Source organism: Puntigrus tetrazona, chromosome 15 (assembly GCF_018831695.1).
Source record: "Puntigrus tetrazona isolate hp1 chromosome 15, ASM1883169v1, whole genome shotgun sequence".
NCBI lineage: Eukaryota > Metazoa > Chordata > Actinopteri > Cypriniformes > Cyprinidae > Puntigrus > Puntigrus tetrazona.
The window spans coordinates 3,927,443-3,947,525 of NC_056713.1; the positions used below are offsets into that span (position 1 = coordinate 3,927,443).

Below are 20,083 nucleotides of genomic sequence, written 5' to 3' on the forward strand. Positions count from 1 at the left end.
AACTACAATTCCCAGCGTCAAGACTGTTTCCGTAATAGATCTGTGAATATGTTGTGCTCAATGTGAATAAGGCTGGCTGTCGGTGAGTTTTGTTTTATTGAAATATCTTATGCTATGTAAAAACATTAAAATTCATGTTTCAATCGTTTAAGTGGTCATATATCGATATAAAGTGATCTATCAGCCAAATGAAAAAGAGACTAAGGCACCATAATACAGTTAGGAAATTAGATGATGCTCAATGATAGAATTAAGTTTTTAGTGATCCGTCGGCATTTTTCTTGTAATACATTGTTTTTGTTTGTTTTTTTTTCTATTAAATATATACATTACGTAAACAATGTTAATAAGCACCAAATGTTTTACAGAAACTGTAGTGCGCGCATTTAACACTGTTACCCAGGTTTGACAAATCACAAAGCATTTTTGACCTAATATTATTAGCCTAATATTTATTACTAGAAAAATCACCAATGTATTACAAGAAAATATATTAATTCTATGATTGAGAACCATCTAATTCCATATCATTGTGCAACCTTAGTTAGGCTGACAGATGACTAAAAATTCAAATCTATTACCAGAAAAACAATTCATTCTATCATTGAGCACTATCTGATTTCATAACTGTATTACGGTGCCTTGGTGTCATAATTATTTATATATTATATATATATATATATATATATATATATATATATATATATATATATATATATATATAACTTCTTCAATTTTTGTATTTAACTTTCTCCATTTCTATACCGCTAAACACATACACAGTTTCTCACTCTCTATAGCTCTAAGGGTGGACTTTACCATGGATTTTCCAGAAGACTTTAACCAGCTGGACTTGCTGGAGTCTCATGGCCACATGATCCCAGTAGGAACAAAGAGTGGCTGGGTGGATGAGGAGGAAGGAGATGATGATGAAACCTGCCACACTGAAGAATGGTATCAACAACAGGAGTTTAAATTACAAGACACTCCGACTGAACTAATATTATGGGCCTCTGAGAGGAACAGAGTAAGAAAACATTATTTTTTCCTCATTAATTTATATCTAGGAGTTAAATTTGAATTTATATGAGGCACTCTGTGGCTTCAGGCTTTGAAGGATGCACTAAGTTCTTGTCTTAGATCAATTGACAAACTGTATAATAGTTAAAAGATAAGAGAGCTTTAATTAGTAAAGTGTAAAATACAGTATATATTGTTAAAAATTTACGATGAAAGTCCACTGATTAGGGACCAATGATATCTGTTGATTTTATTTAATTTATTTTTGTTTCAAATTCAGCTTTATCAATTTTATTGTTTCTTGATTCTGGATTTCTTTAGGGCCTGAGCACTGAGCACATAGTGGTGCAAATACCCAAATACCCATACCCATTTTGAAATCTTCAGATTCTTCTCCAAAATGATTAGCATTTTTGAGAGCCTAAGCATGCTTGAAAACTTATCAAACTTTGCACACATGCCAGAAGTGGCTATGCACTAGCTATATAATTTCTCTTAAGCTATGTTTCACATACTTGTACAAAATTTAGTAGACACATGCAACACATCAATACCTACAAAAAGTCCCACAGTGTGAAGTCTAATATCCAACAAATCGTCTGTTATCAAGAATTCTCTTGATAAGTTTTGTCCCCTTTTTACCATTTTTAGGCATTGTATTTAAACAAACGTCTTCTAGAGATTTAAAATTGTGTGATGTTAAATTGCAAAGATATTGATATTGACAGCCTGACAAACTTTGATGCTTCACTATGAAAAAGAAAGCCTACAATAGGCATGCCACGTCTGATCTGCACCAAAAAAAATTCCTGTCCTTAACACATGCCTGTGCCAATATTCTGTTATAGTCATGGTGCCACCTGCAGGCAACAGGAAGTGACATGTTTAACAAACTCCTCATAGAGATTTAATGACATCAACAACTACAGGTATATCTCAAAAATGGTCAAACTTTTTTGTCCCTCATTTAAAAAAGTGAAACCCATATATTATATCATTTCATTACACAGAGTGAACTATGTCAAGCCTTTATTTCTTTAAATTTTGATGGTTATAGCTAAACCCCAAATTCAGTGCTTAAAAAAAATTGTATATTAGATAAGATCAATGAAAAAGGAATAAACAGAAATGTCAGGCTTCTGAAATGTTCATTTCTATGCACTTAATACTCCTTTTGTATGAATTACATCGATGCAGTATGCCATGGAGGCACTGCTCAGGTGTAATGATAGCCTGTGATAGCAGCCTTTAGGTCATCTGCAGAATCTGGTGTCTCTCATCTTCCTCTTGACAATACAATGGGGTTCAGTTCAGGTGAGTTTGTTGGCCAATCAAGCAGAGTAACACCATGGTCACCAGCTTTTGGTATCTTTGGCAGTGTGGGCAGGTGCCAAGTCCAGCTGGAAAAAGAAGGCAACATCTCCATAAAGCTTGTCAGCAAAAGGAAGCATTAAGTGCTCTAAAAATTTGGTACATGGCTGCGTTGACTGGGGTCTTGAGAAAAAACAGATGACATGGCAGCCCAAATCAACACTGACCATGGAAACTTCACACAGGACTTTAAGCAACATGGATTCTGTGCCTCTCCACTCTTTTTCTTCAGACTCTGGGAACTTAATTTCCAAATGAAATGCAAAATTTACTTTCATCTGAAAAGAAGACTATGGACCACTGAGCAACAGTCCAGTTCTTTTTCTCGACAGCCCAGGTAAGACACTTGTGGACGTTGACACTGACGTTGTGGACACGAGGAATGCAAGCATATTTGTCTGCATAGTGGCTCTTGATTAGCTGACTCCAGCCTCAGTCCTCTCCTTGTGAAGCTCCTCCAAATTTTTTCATAGATTTTGCCTGACAGTCCTCAAGGCTACGGTTATCCTTCATGCCGGTACATTTTTTTCCGACCACACTTTCTACTCAACTTTCTTTGAATATGCTTGGATACAGCACTCTGTGAACAACCAGCTTCTTTAGCAATAAACTTTTTTGGCTTACCCTCCTTGTGGAGGAGCAATGACTGTATTCTTACCTCTGTTGGTATAGTAGAGCGTCATTTTTACTTGGACGCACATACAATTCCACAAATATTAGAAAATAAATTAAATAGATTAGAGGTTGACTTCTGCTGTCCTCATTCAGGGAGAGGCGTCTGACATCTCAAACAAACTTACAGAATACTGATCAGCAAGATTTACAGGTTGATGTTAAGAGAGGGGTTGGAAACAGAGCACTGCTGTCACTGGTTCATGCAACTTCTGTGCACTGTTTGTGGTCTTTATTGCAATTAGATGTATTTATCATATCAAATAAACCTTTTAGACATTTCATTCTGTAATTTATACCCTGCTTTATTCAGTACTAGTACTATTAAAATATTAAATGCCTAAAATAATGACATATTTCAACCTTTTTCCACATTTTCCTTAGAAGTCCCCGGTATAAAAGTATGACGGAAATACACTGCTTTGCGAGAAAGCTGAAGTTAGCTGATGTCAATGAGAAAAGTATCTAACTTTTTCACAATATTAAAATTTTCTGAAACAAACAATATAAATCTTTCACTCTATGTGTCAGAGTATATAATATGTGGGTTTACTTTCTGAAATAAGTGACAAAAATAGGGCGTGTCCGTAGACAAATTCAGTTGTTTTACCAGTTGTAACTCAGCCATACAATGTCCAATCTTAGTTATTAAGTCATGAAAATTTTAATGTATTGATTTCATTAATCATATTACAAACCTGTAAAGCTTTGTTTGTTTTTGGAAACACAATTTAAGCACAATTTAACTAGGATTGCTCAAATGAGGGTGGATTTATTTACAATCAATGTGTGAAAAAGGGAAAGATCAGTGTGGGTGCTCTGGTACTTGTTTCCCACCAGTATGATTGTACTGCACTAACCCAAAAAGGTTTGTACCTGGTTTTTGGTCCCGGACCTCAGGGTGCAGTGTACAGCCTTTACCTTCTTCTCCTGTGGCAGAATGAGATCCCGTCCAACTTGGAAAACCAGGTACTTTCCCTTGGAGAGAGCTAAGTTGCATTTGCAAGGGTTGGCAATGAGTCCAGCCCTCCGGAGCTCCTAGAGCATACTCCACAAACATTCTTGGTGATCCCATACCTCGGATTGGATTACCACGTTATCCAGGTAAGGTTCTGGTACTGCCAGTGGCCAATAGGGGTGGAAAAAGCAGTTTTACGTTTGGTCTTTTTAGGAGAGGGGTACCTGACAGTAGCCTTTGGTGAGGTGCAATGTAGAGATATACCAGGCCGGTCCACCACATCGGAGACTTCGTTGAGGCATTGGAAGTCATTGCAAACTGACAGTGCCGTCAGATTTCGGGACCATCACGATGGTTCTATCACCTCCTAACTTGAGCATTTGTTGTACTTCCTTCTCAGTTTGCCCAGGTCCAAGAACATGGGAGTATCATAAGGTCCCAGTCACACTTGTCCTCCACTACTACTCATTTCAGCACCTGCTTCAGGATCTGACTAAAGCATTCGTCTAGTCCATCAATCTGGGGAGTGTAGATGGTGGTCCCCAGCTTCCATAGGCCAGGCGCCAGGCTGCACCAAATTTACCACGCTGCCAGAATCCAGGAGGGCTTGAAGCAGCTTACCGTTGATCTTCACATCCATTTCTGGAGCTCGGCAGGTCACGGTGCACGATGCAACCTGCCAGCCAGGTTTGGGCATGGGATTTTTAATGACCACTGAGAGTCAGGAACTTGGTTTAATGTCTTATCCAAAAGACAAATATATCACTGATGATGTCTTTCACACTTTTCTGGATCCTCGACAGTGTAATTTACTTGTCAGTCAATGGAACAGTCACAATCCTTACAATTTTCATCTAAAATATCTTTAATTGTATTTTGAAGATAAACAAAGCTTTAACTGGTTTGGAACAACATGGGGGTAAGTGATTAACAAAATTTTAATTTGTCATTAATCTCATTTTAACTTGTATTTAGGGTATTATTTGTGTTATTGTTTTTTTGTCCCCTTCCTCTTTTTCACAGCACAGTGGTTCACTTTTGTTGTTTATTTGTGCTTTCATTTATAAGTAAATAAATGAAAATGAAATTATCTGATCCAAACTTGACACGTTCAATAAGAAATATGTCCAGATACTCCAGTCTTTAGCAGAACTATTCAGTATAAATTGTATGGCCTTATTTCAGCATTCAGTTATAATCATAGTACCACCTGTTGGCAACAGTCATGTTTTGCAATACCCTGAACCGGGCCAGATCTCTGACGTGCAGCATTTGGATGCAGAAAAAATAACAAACGTAATATCACTTTCAAGTCAATGAGTTCGCCTATCAAAAAGAGCACGGCTTTTACCCACAGCCAAACTAACACTACTGGTGTGTCATAATGTTTTTCGTAATGTAATAAATTTTACTTTTAACTATTACTTTAACTTTTTAACGCTATTGGTCAACATGCAATTCTTTTGTGTTCAGCACAAACTGCTACAATATGTGAAAAATATGTATGTACATGTCTACATTATTTAGAAAAAATATATATTATGCATGGTTTGTGCATTTTTTGAAAAAATAACTTGAAATAAAAAACTGAAATAAGGCCATAAAATTTATACTGACTAGTTCTGCACAAGACTTATGAGTAACCTTGTAGCCTAGAATATTTACTTTAAAATGCTGTGAAAATTGTCTACCTACTCCGTTGCAGAAAACAATGTATTGATTTACATTTTTAAAGTCATGATTTGTGATTGTAAGGCTGTATGCAGGGGGGTGACAATGGCCATTAATATTCAGTGATTCTCACCTGAGGGACAAAGGTCCTCTCCCCTAATGGCCCATCAGTGACTGTGACTTAGAGGCAGGTAAGAAAGAATGTGAAGAGATTGAAAACTGGCTTTTTAAAATTATTTGTATTTTATTTACAACAAGGGTGTTGCAATATACTGGTATTGACAATAACCATGGTATTTAATTCATGAAATATCGACATTAACACAACTCTTTTGATAACACAACATGTAAATTATCCAAAGCTAGTGCCTGATTGATCTCCCATTGGCAGTATTACGCCCTTAAGTTGACACCTGCTCTCAAACAAGAAGACGCAGCACACACACTTAAGAATCATGCTGTCTAAGCAGGTGAGTGAAAGGCTTTGTCCGCATCCGAAATAAGTGAGCTCACCAGTATGTGGCTTTTCAGCTTTAGAGAATATGGCCCCTTAGACCAGCCATTCTTAATTCAAGTCCTCGCACACCCCCACTCTGCATAATTTATGCATTTATGCATGTCTCTTATAATTAACACAGCTGATGCCAAAAATCTGATTGTTAGAAGTGAGCTCCGTGCATGAATTGTATTCCAATTGACATGGTCCTTTTACATTGTTCATTGCTTCCTACTCCCTGAGCAGGGGAAATCAGTTAAAGTTTATCTCACTTCAGAACATTTATTCACTGATTTGCGCTAAGCAACGTCTTCACACACATCTATAAATGAATAAATTTTCAATTAACGTTTCACATGCTTCACTGCCCTTTGAATGGAATGTATATGTTCACTTTGAACTGGAATTATGATGGAATATCCTGATGTCCAATTCACATGACACTTATGTTCGAATAGAACAAATGTTTGACGCTAAAAGAGAACCATACAAAATGTGCAGAGCAGGTGTACGTGAAGACTGGAATTAAGAATCGCTGTCATACAACCCAGTCTGCAGAATCAGTCGCGCTATCGTCAGTGAAAAAAGGACAACAACACTAACCTTTTACCAACTTACGTGTCCATCACCCCACAGATTAGGCCCTTTTACAGAGATTAAGTTGCAATTATTTTATTTTATGGAATGAGACATGTTAAGGTGGGTGAAACATGTAAACCATACCTGATACTTAAGTATTTGCTGCTTTTTTCATGGATTCAAGAATTTTGTGTACAGTCCCTCTCACGCCCCATGTGTTACTCCGGTGACCTGAGCAGTCGGCTTTGTCCTTCAAAGTTCCCTGTTCCTAGAAGCTAACGCACATAACTTCCCCAACGAAATCTCCAAGGTCGCCTTCATTATTGTCCTCCTCACCAGACGAGCACTTCAATGGGTGGAGGTGCTCTGGAATGCTAAAAGCCCTGCATTGTCATCTCTCAACATGTTTATCAACCACTTCAAAGAAATATTCGGAGTAGCTCTCACCTCCCTCTCTGTCCACAGTGATATTATAAACTTACGTCAAGGTTCCTCTGACATTCACGAATCTACCTTACGTTTCCGAGCCTTAGCAGCAACCAGTGGATGGAATCAGATCGCCCTCCTACCAGCGTATCGTAAAGGTTCGTAATTTGTAAGCAAAAGCCTGCTCATCTCATGAGCATTAGCCCAGTCCGTCCGCCTCGCCCAATGGTGAGAACAGTATCGCTTACTCCTTCACTGTCTCATATACCACATATCAAAGCCAGTCTAGTTGTTGATTCCCGTAATCTCCCCATACATGTGCTTGTGGACTCTGCAGGGGCAGGCAACTTCATCTCTTCTCACTACATCAAATACCGTATAGTCGTCAACAAAACCTGTTACCAGATCACCACCATCCAGGGCTCACCATTGGATGTTGGCAAGATATCCCGGAGAACCCAAGAATTAAAACTCATCTCCCATCACAATCATCAGGAAAACTTACCCTCCTAGTACTTCCCCAAGCTACAGTTGATGTTATCCTGGGCAGACTGTGCCTCATGAAACACCATCCACTCATCAATTAGAGCACAGGGGAAATCCTGGAATGGAGTGTGGAATGTAAGAGCCACAGCTACAACCTCCCATCACTGAGCCCAAAGTCTCCGATCCACTCACTCCACATCCACTCCACCACCATTGAGAGCCCAGCCACACACACCTCCATTAACACCCCCGCCGTTTATCAATGCTTCTTCGATGTGTTCAGTAAGGAGCGAGCCACCCAGGTACCACCTCATTGGCCCTGGGATTGGGACCTCATCGGCCCAATCCACCGCACAGAAAAGTCTATCTGCTATCCCTCTATGATGGAGGAGTACATCAGTGAAGCTCTCTATCAGGGGTTCATCAGACCTTCCACATCACCAGCCACATCTAGTTTCTTCTTTGTTTCCAAGAAGAATGGCAGTCTCCAGCCCTATATAGATTATCCGGTGCTGAACTGTTAAGTTTGTCTATCCACTTCCACTCATAACGGCGGCCCTAGAGGAACTCCGTGAAACGTATAACCTGATCTGTATTCGGGAGGGAGACGAGTGGAAGACCACCTTCATCACCCCTGCTGGCCACCATGAATATCAGATGATGCTCCATGGACTTGCAAATTGTCAGTCCATATTTAAAAATTTTATGAATGATATCTTCTGTGACTACCTCCAACATTTTACTGTAATTTACATTTCACAACATTCTGATTTATTCCCGTAAGATGGCAGAACACCAAACTCATGTCCGTCAAGTCCTACAACGCAGTTCCACCAGTCCACCGTCTCCTTCCTCAGGTATGTGATCTCTGCGGAGGGAGTTTAGATAAAGCTAGCCAAAGTGGATGAACAACGTTTCCTCGGCTTTGCAAACTTCTACCACCGCTTCATCAGAAATTACAGCCTTCACTCTGCCCCTCTGACTTCTTTACTGAAGGGAGGACAGCGAGTATTACACTGGATGTCTAAAGCTCAACAGGCCTTCAACCATCTTAAGCATTTGTTCACTACAGCACCCATCCTCAGAAACCCGAATCCATCAAAACACTTTGCAGTGGAAGTGGACACGGCTGACCTAGGAGTTGGAGCCATCCTATTTTGACCACAAAAGAACCTGTTATATTCAAAACATTTCACTCAATTGCAAACATTTTAGTAATTTTAGCCATATGGCAATTTTAGATGATCTGTTGAATGTAATTATTATTATTTAATTGTCCCCCTTTAGTCTGTGATAACATTTTGTGAACTTATTTTCAGTAAACTTTATTGTGTAGATGACGTCATGCAATCTAAACTCCTGCATTTTGGCAGGCAATCAGGAGATCGCTAAAGCTACCGTAGCCTTGATATTTGTTGTAGAACAATAATTTAAATTTAAACCTTAGGACTATTTAGACCTTACTCAAACATTACGCTATTCCATCAGTGTTTTGATGCATGCAACATGATTATTTTTCCAACATCCAAGAAAATATTTTTTCATTATGTTTTTTATACTGTACTTGCAGTGATGCAGCTGTTAGCTAATAACACAGACTTACCCATGTTGTAAAATTTTAAGTGACATTTTACAGTCTATATATGGTTTTAGCCAACAGGCTCCTGATTTCATCAAAAAAATTGATCCCGTCCATCTGTACCACTTGAGGTTTTGTAAGCTTTTAAAGAATCTCTGGAGTAATGTTAGGATTGAAAGTTGATGAGGTATTTGTAGATATCATGATACTGCAAGTCAGATAATCGATCTGTTCCTTATTGATACACATTAAAAGCACCCCTGGGGCATTTTATGGATCTGTTAATGGATGCAGTGAACTCTTTTTAAAACTCATACTGGCGCCATTCATTTCATATACGCTCCTGGCTGTTCTTGCCTGCCAGTACTGTTGTTATTGGCAGCCTGTTTTAATTTTAGTACTATGAAGCTGTCATTTTAGTTTTTATAGTCACGTTCATACTTTTTTTTTTTTTTTAGTCTAGTCAAGTTTTATCCAACTAAAAGTCTGAGCATTTTAGTGTTATTTTAGTCAGAATTATCCATGACCATTTTTTGTCTAGTTTTAGTTGACAACTACTAATGATTTAGTCTAGTTTTAGTAAATAAAAATTGTATTTTAATCTCTTTTTAGTAATGCTTTGTGTTTAATAATAATAACAAAATGACTAATTATATAAATTAAAGAATGATTTAATGAGAATGAAAATGATTATTGTCTCTAATTGACCTGTTTAGCACATTTTATTTTGTACTAAGGTACTGCAGGATTTTTAAATTATATTTAATAGTTTACACTTTGCAAAAATGTTTGCAATTAGTTTTTAAAAGGTAACTTTACATTCTTAAGGACTCTTATGTTTACATTTTTCAAGAGCATTAGTGCTTGCACGTTAAAAAAAAGTTTTTTTTAGAAGTTTTTTCCTAAGCTTTGTAATGCAATTTTAGCATTATTGAATATGTGACATATTTTGTGCTAAAACATCTTAATAAAACAATACATTTATTTAAAATAATAAGATTAAATCAGAAAGAATATGTTACCAGTAAAATGATATTGACGTCAACAAGCAATGTTTGCATGGCATAGATGAGCACAAATTTGGAATATTAGTTTTTAACAAGACTCAGTGGTATTAATACATTTAATAAAAACAATGTTATGAGATTTTACATTTAATAACATGTTTTAAAATGTTTTAAATATCAAGTTTTGAATATAGTAGGACTTTCCTTGACTAAGGATTTTTCTGATCAACTAGTAGTCGTTATTTAAAGGTCAAGCACATGTACAAAGAAGACTCAGAAGACACAGAAACAACATTCCCTCACTCCCACAACGTCATCGTCCACTGCAATGTTTCACTGTAGACATTGTCCGGTTTTTTGACATAACCCAAGTAAAGTACTCTTTACTTTTTTTCACTGACACATACAGTTGTGTTGGTCTCCTTCCTGATTTTTTTTTGCATGTTTGCAGCACTTTTATGTTTAAGTTCATCAAATCAATTTAAACATTAATCAAAGATAACACAAGTAAACAAAACATGCAGTTTTTAAATGACGGTTTTTAGTATGAATGGAAAACAAAATCCAAACCCACATGGCCCTGTGTAAAAAAGCGTTTGCCCTCCAGGTTAAAACATAACTGTAGTTTCTCTAGCTACATCCAGGCCTGATTACTGCCACACCTGTTAACAATCAAGAAATCACTCAAATATAATCTATTCCAAGCAAAAATGTCTTTCTAAATTGGCAATTATTGCATTAGATGCTGAAAGGGCTTTTGTTTAAGTGGAATGGAAATATTTTGTAACTACTATTATAGAATTTAAGTTAGGAGATGGTCCGGAATTAAGTTCGTTTAAATTTTTCAGCTTTTGTAGTTTTGTCTTTAGAAAACAAAATTTTTGATTTTATTTTCAAATTACCCAGATGCTAAAGGGTTAAACCTCTTTATTTGTTAATGCTTTTAAAGATGTAATTAATTTTTTCTCCTTTCGTTTGAAAGCAGCTTGGGAAAAAGACCTTGGAATTCAGAGTACAGTCATGGCCAAAAGTTTTGAGAATGACACAAATATTAGTTTTCACAAAGTTTGCTGCTAAACTGCTTTTAGATCTTTGTTTCAGTTGTTGCTGTGATGTGCTGAAATATAATTACAAGCACTTTATACGTTTCAAAGGCTTTTATGGACAATTACATGACATTTTGCAAAGAGTCAGTATTTGCAGTGTTGGCCCTTCTTTTTCAGGACCTCGACTGGGCATGCTCTCAATCAACTTCTGGGCCAAATCCTGACTGATAGCTACCCATTCTTTCATAATCACTTCTTGGAGTTTGTCATAATTAGTGAGTTTTTGTTTGTCCACCCGCCTCTTGAGGATTGACCACAAGTTCTCAATGGGATTAAGATCTGGAGAGTTTCCAGGCCATGGACCCAAAATTTCAATGTTTTGGTCCCCGAGCCACTTAGTTATCACTTTTGCCTTATGGCACGGTGCTCCATCGTGCTGGAAAATGCATTGTTCTTCACCAAACTGTTGTTGGATTGTTGAAAGAAGTTGCTGTTGGACGGTGTTTTGGTACCATTCATGGCTGTGTTTTTGGGCAAAATTGTGAGTGAGCCCACTCCCTTGGATGAGAAGCAACCCCACACATGAATGGTCTCAGGATGCTTTACTGTTGGCATGACACAGGACTGATGGTTATCTTCCAAAGGTCTTTGCCTCATTGTGCATGCAGATGCACTCACACCTGCCTGCTGCCATTCCTGAGCAAGCTCTGCACTGGTGGCACTCCGATCCTGCAGCTGAATCCTCTTTAGGCGACAATCCTGGCGCTTGCTGGACTTTCTTGGACGCCCTGAACCCTTCTTAACAAGAATTGAACCTCTTTCCTTGAAGTTCTTGATGATCCTATAAATTGTTGATTTAGGTACAATCTTAGTAGCCACAATATCCTTGCCTGTGAAGCTATTTTTATGCAATGCAATGATGGCTGCACGCGTTTCTTTGCAGGTCACCATGATTAACAATGGAAGAACAATGATTTCAAGCATCACCCTCCTTTTAACATGTCAAGTCTGTCATTCTAACCCAATCAGCCTGACATAATGATCTCCAGCCTTGTGCTTGTCAACGTTCTCACCTGAGTTAACAAGACGATTACTGAAATGATCTCAGCAGGTCGTTTAAATGACAGCAATGAAATGCAGTGGAAAGTTTTTTTCAGGTTTAAGTTAATTTTCATGCCAAAGAAGGACTATGCAATTGATCTGATCACTCTTCTGGAGTATATGCAAATTGCTATTACAAAAACTTAAGCAGCAACTTTTCCAATTTCCAATATTTATGTAATTCTCAAAACTTTTGGCCACGACTGTACAGAGTTTGACTGGGATAAAAGTCTTTTATTTGTTTTTTCATGTTCTATAAATTCGAGGCATCAACTTATTCAATACAAGGTTTTACACAGACTTTACTATTCTAAAACAAAGCTCAGCAAATTCTATCCTTCCGTCTCTCCTATCTGTGATAAGTGTAAAGTTGCTGAAGGTACACTGGCACATCTTCTCTGGTTCTGTGTTAAAATTCAGAGTTTTTGGTTCTGTGTTAAAATTCAGAGTTTTGCCTGTAGGTCGGTATGAGATGGACTAAACAGTAATCAGAAAGTCCCAAGGCAGCTCGTTGGATGGAGTGATACGCATCCTTTATTACTGTGTAACAGTGATCCAATATAATACTTGCACTTGAGAGCTAAGCACTGAGGCTGCCATTCACGGCGCCATCATGATCGTAAAGGTCAACACTCCTACAGAGTTTGGCTCCAACCCTAATCAAACACATCTGATTCTGCTCATTAATATTTTACTAGATGGACTACAAACTTTTAGGCGGGTGAGTTGAGGCCAGTTCGAGCTAAACTCTGCATGAAAGTGGCCTTCCAGAACAGAATTTGGACACCCCTACTTTAAAGTTAACCTGTATATCAGGGGTGAGGAACCTGTGTCCTGCAGAGTTTACCCCCAACCAGCTCCAACAAACTTGCCTTGAAGTTTCTAATAGACCTTGATCACCTGCATCAGGTGTATTTGATTAATGTAAGATATAACCTTAGCAGGAAACAGGCCCTCCAGGAGCATAGGTGAGGAACCACTGGTGTACATTACTGTAATACAATTTTAAAATTACATTGAAAAAAACGTTTTACAGTATAAGGCTCTGGATAAGAGCTTCATGTCTCATCTTAATGTCTTGGTTCTGTTAACAGATTGTTATTATTAATACATAACCAATATCCATAAAAAAAACTCCCAAGTGATGATACAATGGCCTACACATGCAAAGAGCAGTGATTTGAGCGGAGACCAAAATCAAACATTCTCAAAAGGTGGTGTCTGCCTTGTGGTTGCTTTTGATTGGTGCCAACATTTAAAGTTGCTTTCTTATCTTTAGGTTTACTTCAAGGTAAGTCAGTCAGGCTAGTCAGACTGATCAAGTCTCGGTCCAGGCCCGAAGTTTGACTGCTGACGATGTTTTGCAGCTAAATAAGAACCAATAATTGGCATCTACCATCATTTAAGACTTCATCTGTGCTGTGTAAAGTACTATATAAATACAAGTGAATAACAGACTATAGAGACGGACTACATTCCTGAAAAAAGTGACTAAGCACAATTTTTAACAAACACACCTGATTCAGTATGTCATGTACAGCATCAGCTTGGTGCCCACAACACCTCCTTTGAGCTTCATTAGGGTAGTCATTTGTGTTGCGTAGGCAACAAGCCTGTTCATGAAGCTCTGTTCCAGGGAAACCATATGTGTCTCCTAAATTTCTCTTATCAGAAATGACAAGAAGTCAAAGAAAGTACTGTTCAAATAAGAAGGCTTAATAAAGGGAATACATTTACATACTTCAGATTTTTGCTCTGTCTTTCCCTATTTGGATACTGTTTGTCGATCACTCAACCCTTGCTTGCTTTCTGTTCTGCCCTGTTTGCTGGTTTTCAACCCTGCCAGATTACTCTGAGCTGTTTACAAAGCTCTGCTGCCTTTTAATTATTTTTTTATGTAAATATGCACTATATGGATCTTAAATGAGCTCAAACATAGAACAGTGTACATAGTTCAGAATACTGTGGAGCAGGAATCTGTTTCAACGAATCATGCTGATCTGGAGCACCAAAGGTGGTCGTAAAATCTGGAACATGCAGATGTAGCCCTGGAGAAAGTGCAGAAGTTCACACAAGCAAACGTACCTTGGAGTGAAGAGATCTCCCACCAGAGATTAACCTTGTTGCAGAAGTCTATGTGTCTTCTGCCTCTTTGGGCTAGAGACTCAAAACTTAGTTGATCTAGTTTGTCTCCTTAGGATGGAGACTCAGGACGTCCCAGGACGTGTTGTTGTCTCGCTGGACAAAGATGAAGTCTGAACATAGATTATCTCTTTCCTTGCAGGGTAGAGGCTAAGAACGTGGTCATATCTATTGCTGCCTCAAAGCTGAAGACTCAGCACTTGGTATGTCTTTGCCTGTCAGAACCTGTGTAGCTTGTTTTGTCTCTTCCATAATGGGGAGTGTCTATTGGAGAGGGTACCTTTTATCCCTTCCATTTCTCCAATTCTATGCTGTGATTGGCTGATTCCATCAGAGCGGAGGACACAGGGTGACCCACCTTTTTTCTCCTGTGGATCTTATTTGCATAGTCCAAACTAGTCCAGTGCATTTCTTACTAACCAATCCACAGCCAGAATACATGATAAAAAACATGATAGAAAATTATTAAACTGTCATGTAGGCATTCATTTGTCCATTACGAGCTAAATTTGTGGAATATGTTGCACTGCGTGTCACTGTTACTGAGAGTACTTATTTCTCTGAAAAAGTATACAATGTGTGTTGTAGTTTGCATTAGTTTAAGTTTGAAAACATATCTATAAATTGGATTTGGATTTAACTTTGTGATCTCTATCTTTGTTTGACCTACTGCTGCTGCTGATTTTTTTATGGCAGTCACAGACCTTAACCTTCAAAGTCAGGGCAGAAGACAGATGAGAAGTCCAGTCCTTCCTGGAATTTGTACTGTTGGGTCTGGATGCCCCTTTAAGGTTCTTTACCACCCTAAAAACAACTAAATAATTCAAGACTCAATAATAGACACGAGAATTTTTTCCGAATGTTTAACTTGCAAGTGACATCGCTTCAGTTGCAAGGGAAGTAAACTGTTTCCAGCTCCCTTCAGTTTGCTTCTGAAACGCAGCCCCTCACACATCTTTATTTATACATACAAAAAGAGAAACACCCATAGAAAGATTACAATAAGGAACATTTGTTTCTGTGTGTTTGATCCTGATTAAATGTCAGTTAGATGGAATCTGCATGGGCACAAGCTCAGCCAGGTAGAAGCTGCGAACAGCTTCCTGTTTTTTGTGGGCGAGGCGCCAAACTCTTTACCCACACAGAAATTCTTCAAAACAACACAATAATGTCAATTAAAGTACAAAACAAGAATAGAAGTTCCAACATGTACTAAGGGTCTTCTCTCTAAAATGTATATAGCTGTGGTCCTGGCATCTCTATCTAATGGCATTGGACAGTTCGCTGTTAGTTCACCAAGATCCAATCATAACAAACCTTTGTCCACTATTGTTGTCAGAGAGGGGCACGCCATAAACCGGGCCCCAGAATGTGCTGTTCACTATGTTTGCTATCAGGGAACTACTATCTGCACTAATGACAGCCTCACAAATGCTGAAAAAGATACATGACCCCTACTAGGGGTTGCTAAATATTTACAAGGGGTTACCAAGCTCACTCTAATTTGAAGTTTACAAATACAGTTAAAACTTTCAATCAGCAAACTGTAATCATTATTTGTAGGCAATTGATGTTCAGTATGCCTTAAACATTTACTTAGTACTTAAATATAATGTTTATTTCTTTTTTGCTTTGTTTTTATAACCTTTTTGTTTCTCTCTCTCTTTTACAGTTAACCACAGTAGAACATCTCCTTGCGTTGGACCCAACACTTGCTAACTGTCATGATAGTGATGGTTACACTCCTCTACACCGAGCTGCTTACAGTGGACATTATGTCATTGTTTCTGCTCTTTTGAATGCTGGAGCAAATCTTCATGCAAGAACTACTGATGGTTGGATGCCACTACATAGTGCCTGTCGCTGGGGTCATGCCACTGTAGCTTCATGTCTTTTGAATTGGGGGGCAGATGTCAATGCCTTGACAGCGGGGCGACTCACACCCTTACAACTGGCTGCTGGAAATACTGCAGCTGGGCAGACAATTGAGTTATTGCTGTCACAGCGCACACTACAGGCAGGACTAAAAAACAGTGCTGGAGAGACTGCTTATGACATTGCGCATCGCACAAGTGAATATCATAGGCTGTTTGAGATGGCAGAGGCTTGTAATAAAATATACTGACACATGAGCACAGGGTGAAATTCTGACAACAAATTGAATAAATCTGACATAAATTGTAGATGAAATTACTCTGTTTATCTATGAGTAGCAGAGTACATTGACATCTATCAAAAAAACATGGAACAGGAAATAAGCAGATGTCCACAACAATGTAATTATAATAATTAAAAATTATAAGCATGTCTGAGTGTGTGAAGCATGAAGAGGGGTCATTTTCTGTGCACAATGTGCTTGAAATCACAGCTCCACTCTGAAGATCAGAAAATGCTTCTCATTTAACTATTTTAATCACTTTTGCAGTTCATTTTATTTCTTCTGCACTATGACATGAATTTTAAAAGTACAAATATTCTATGTAGTCTCTACATTTCTGTGTACGTCAAATCTTTAATAAATATAAAATCTTGGATGGATGGATAGATATGTGATGTGTGTCTCTACATTCCGTACTATGTATTTCCTTAGGTCAGGTATGCATATTTTACTTTTAGATTAGTCTTTGAGAACTTGATGTTTTGTATTAATATGATTTGATATGATTAAATTGGCTATGTAATTGACATTATACATATTTACCTGACTGATTTGATCTTATTCTGTTTCACTGTGTAATTATTGACTTTAGTAGATTACGTTGTATCCTTGCTAGCTTTGTTACCTAGAATAACAAAATATCAGAATACTAATTAGAAACAGACAAAAAAAAACAATTTGCATTTTAATCTAAATTTGAGGTCTTAATAAAATGGATTTTATTCAGATTTGAATTTAACCTAAAATTGAAAAACAGCGCTAAAGAGACCAAACACGCAGGAAACATTCATCCACCATTGGACGCCTTCCTTGGGCCAATATGTGGACCTTTCATTGTTCTGTGCTCACTTAATTTATTCATGGTTTGAATCACTGGGGAATAACTTTACATTTTTTTATTAAATTGTGATCATGTGATCATGACCTTTATCTGAAAAATTATTATGTAATTGATATTTCATGTATATTTTATTACTTACACACTAGCATTAAGTTAGGCTATAATTAACCTTACCCTGCAGAGAAAAAAGTTTTCAAAAGCACCCCTCTTTTGCTTTTGTCGCACCCTAGATAGATAGATAGATTCTTGCTGGGAATCTAATTTTACTGACTGCTTTGATTGTTAATTTAATATTCATGATTATAAATATGCTCTTTATATATATATATTAATATCAGGATTTGAAAATTTAAAAATATTGGTTTGGTCAGTCACTTATTTATCACTTAGCCCTTTTCTGCCACAGGGATTCTGTAAGTCCTAATAATGAGGAACTTTCTCATAATTATGACTTAGTATCTTGTTATATTGAGAAACTTTCTTAAAATAATGACTTAATGAATAATAACTTTTATGTAATAATGATTTTCACACATTAAAGACTGTTGGGTGCTGGTAACAAAGACTTCTGTTGGTCAACGCCATGCAGGAACACCTCAGACAGTTCTGTAGTCAAAAGTGTATGATCCGGGGGTTATCAAACTTAATCTTGGAGAGCCTGTGTCCTGCAGAGTTTATCCTTGCTTGCTGCTGACACAAAACTGCATAGTCACTGTCGGGCAGAATCCACTCACTTCCAAAATCATTATTTTTCAGGAAATAAAAAAAAAAAAATGCATATTTTTAAGTTATTAAACATTATGCTAGTATAAGTTGGTATAATACCTTTTACTGCTATCATATACTGTTGTGTACCAACATTAACACAACATTTTCCCAAAATCAAATTTACCTTTACAGCATTACAGCTATCGAATTTATAACAAAACAGGCCTACTCAAATGTATCCAACCTAACTATTAGAGGATGTGTTGCTTGACGAGGATTCATTATGACTTTCAATCTTGAGGAAACATATGTATACAGCTCCCATGGAGTTCTACCGTGAAGTTATTATGCTAAATTGTTCATTAAAGTTATTATTTTAGCTTCATAACATTATGGTTGTATCACTTTGGATGATGTATTTCATAATCTTCTGAATGTTTATGATAGATCACTAATTAATATTGAATTAGGTATTCCATGTTTGGTCTCAATAAATTTGTCTTTAGAGCCTTTAACTCAGAGTGTATAGTATATGTTGACACCTATGCAGCATATTAGTGTTCTAAGGATCTACTAGTTTGTATATCAACCAGTTTCATATACAAATTACATTGTTTAAGACAGCGTCGTAAACTTTCCCTCCAGAAAGTCATCAGTGGCTCTTTGACCCCCAAGAAGTTCAAAGAGTTCCACAGAGTTCAAAGAGTTCTATTAGAAGATGAGAATGTGACTTCCTCTGCAACCATGACTAATCTACCCTTGACCTTTATTCAAGCAAAGATCATCAGATTCTCAGTTCTTTTCACCTTTCACCTGGGAAGAATTCAATCATCAGAGTCATGACATCTTTGAAATTCATTCCTTTTCTAACCCAGAACGTGATTGCAAGTCCAAAATCTTGAAACCATCAAGACTTTCATCAGAGACCGCTTCCGGCAATGCAAGTATTGTATTAAATGAAACATTGGTCTAACTGAGTTAGACTCCTGGTAAAATGGCACTTTGGTTTTACTTAGGTGGTTAACTGTCTTATTTCATAGCTTCATTCTCTGGATTTTTTGATGCCTTCATCGATTCAATCAACCATTTGACCTTTTACCATGTATGAGTGATTGTATGTTTGTTAGACTTGTTTGTGTTAGTGTTTAGTTAATAAAACTCTTTTGCACAAATTACATGAGATTCTGATTCTGCCTTGCAAATGAATTTCCCTTTATTTTTTGATCCTTGATACTACATATTAATACCACAAAAATATTATTTTCTATAATGGACATGAACTTACCCTGAATATTCCCTGGATGAATAGATTAGCTGATGGACATTTAATTGTGCTACAGTTACTAATAATCATTAATCAATAATCATTTATATAAATTTCCCTTTTGAACTAATCCAAAATATCTTAAATTGCATCACAAAGATGAACAAAGCTTTTACAGGTTTAGAATGACATGGGGGTAAAGTGATTAATAAAAAAAAATTATTTAGGGGTGGAGTAACTCCAAATAATCATACTGTAAATATAGATATTCAGGTTGACCCAAAATAGTAGACAAGTCCTCCACTGCTGCAAGTGTACAGATTCATAACATGTTTTTTGGCTTTTCCTCTTGTTCTCATCAAACAAGCAGACTAATAAATAATTCAACTCATACCTGGGTAGATCCTAGACATGGCTTTCTTCTGTGTAGACCAGTGGATCTTAAAGTGATGGAGTCTAAAATAATTTGCTATAGCCTACCATATTTTTCAGACTGTAAAGTCCGGCGGTGGGCGTCCGACTCGCCTGACTCGCCTTGGTGGGCGTCTGACTCGCCTG

The 20,083-nt window shown here is 37.4% G+C and overlaps 1 protein-coding gene across 2 annotated transcripts; it reads left to right on the forward strand.

Moving 5' to 3' along the window:
• The first annotated feature begins 20 nt into the window (after positions 1-20).
• Positions 21-17,093, forward strand: ankrd49 (ankyrin repeat domain 49). Of its 2 annotated transcripts, none has more exons than XM_043259336.1 (3): positions 21-82; positions 801-1,027; positions 16,227-17,093. In XM_043259336.1, exons 2-3 carry the CDS (start codon positions 821-823, stop codon positions 16,677-16,679), a joined length of 660 nt encoding a protein of 219 aa, XP_043115271.1. In that variant the 5' UTR covers positions 21-82; positions 801-820; the 3' UTR covers positions 16,680-17,093. The 2 variants fall into 2 exon arrangements, with proteins under 2 accessions (XP_043115271.1, XP_043115270.1); XM_043259335.1 differs by having other exon boundaries at positions 22-82; positions 784-1,027.
• The last annotated feature ends 2,990 nt before the right edge of the window (positions 17,094-20,083 follow it).

What these genes read in the sequence shown, in the direction of transcription:
- ankrd49 (XM_043259336.1), top strand. Translation starts at nt 821, where the DNA reads ATGGATTTTCCAGAAGACTTTAACCAGCTGGACTTGCTGGAGTCTCAT. An exon ending in GGGCCTCTGAGAGGAACAGA is followed by an intron (nt 1,028 to 16,226) that starts GTAAGAAAACAT and finishes TCTCTTTTACAG; the next exon opens with TTAACCACAGTAGAACATCT.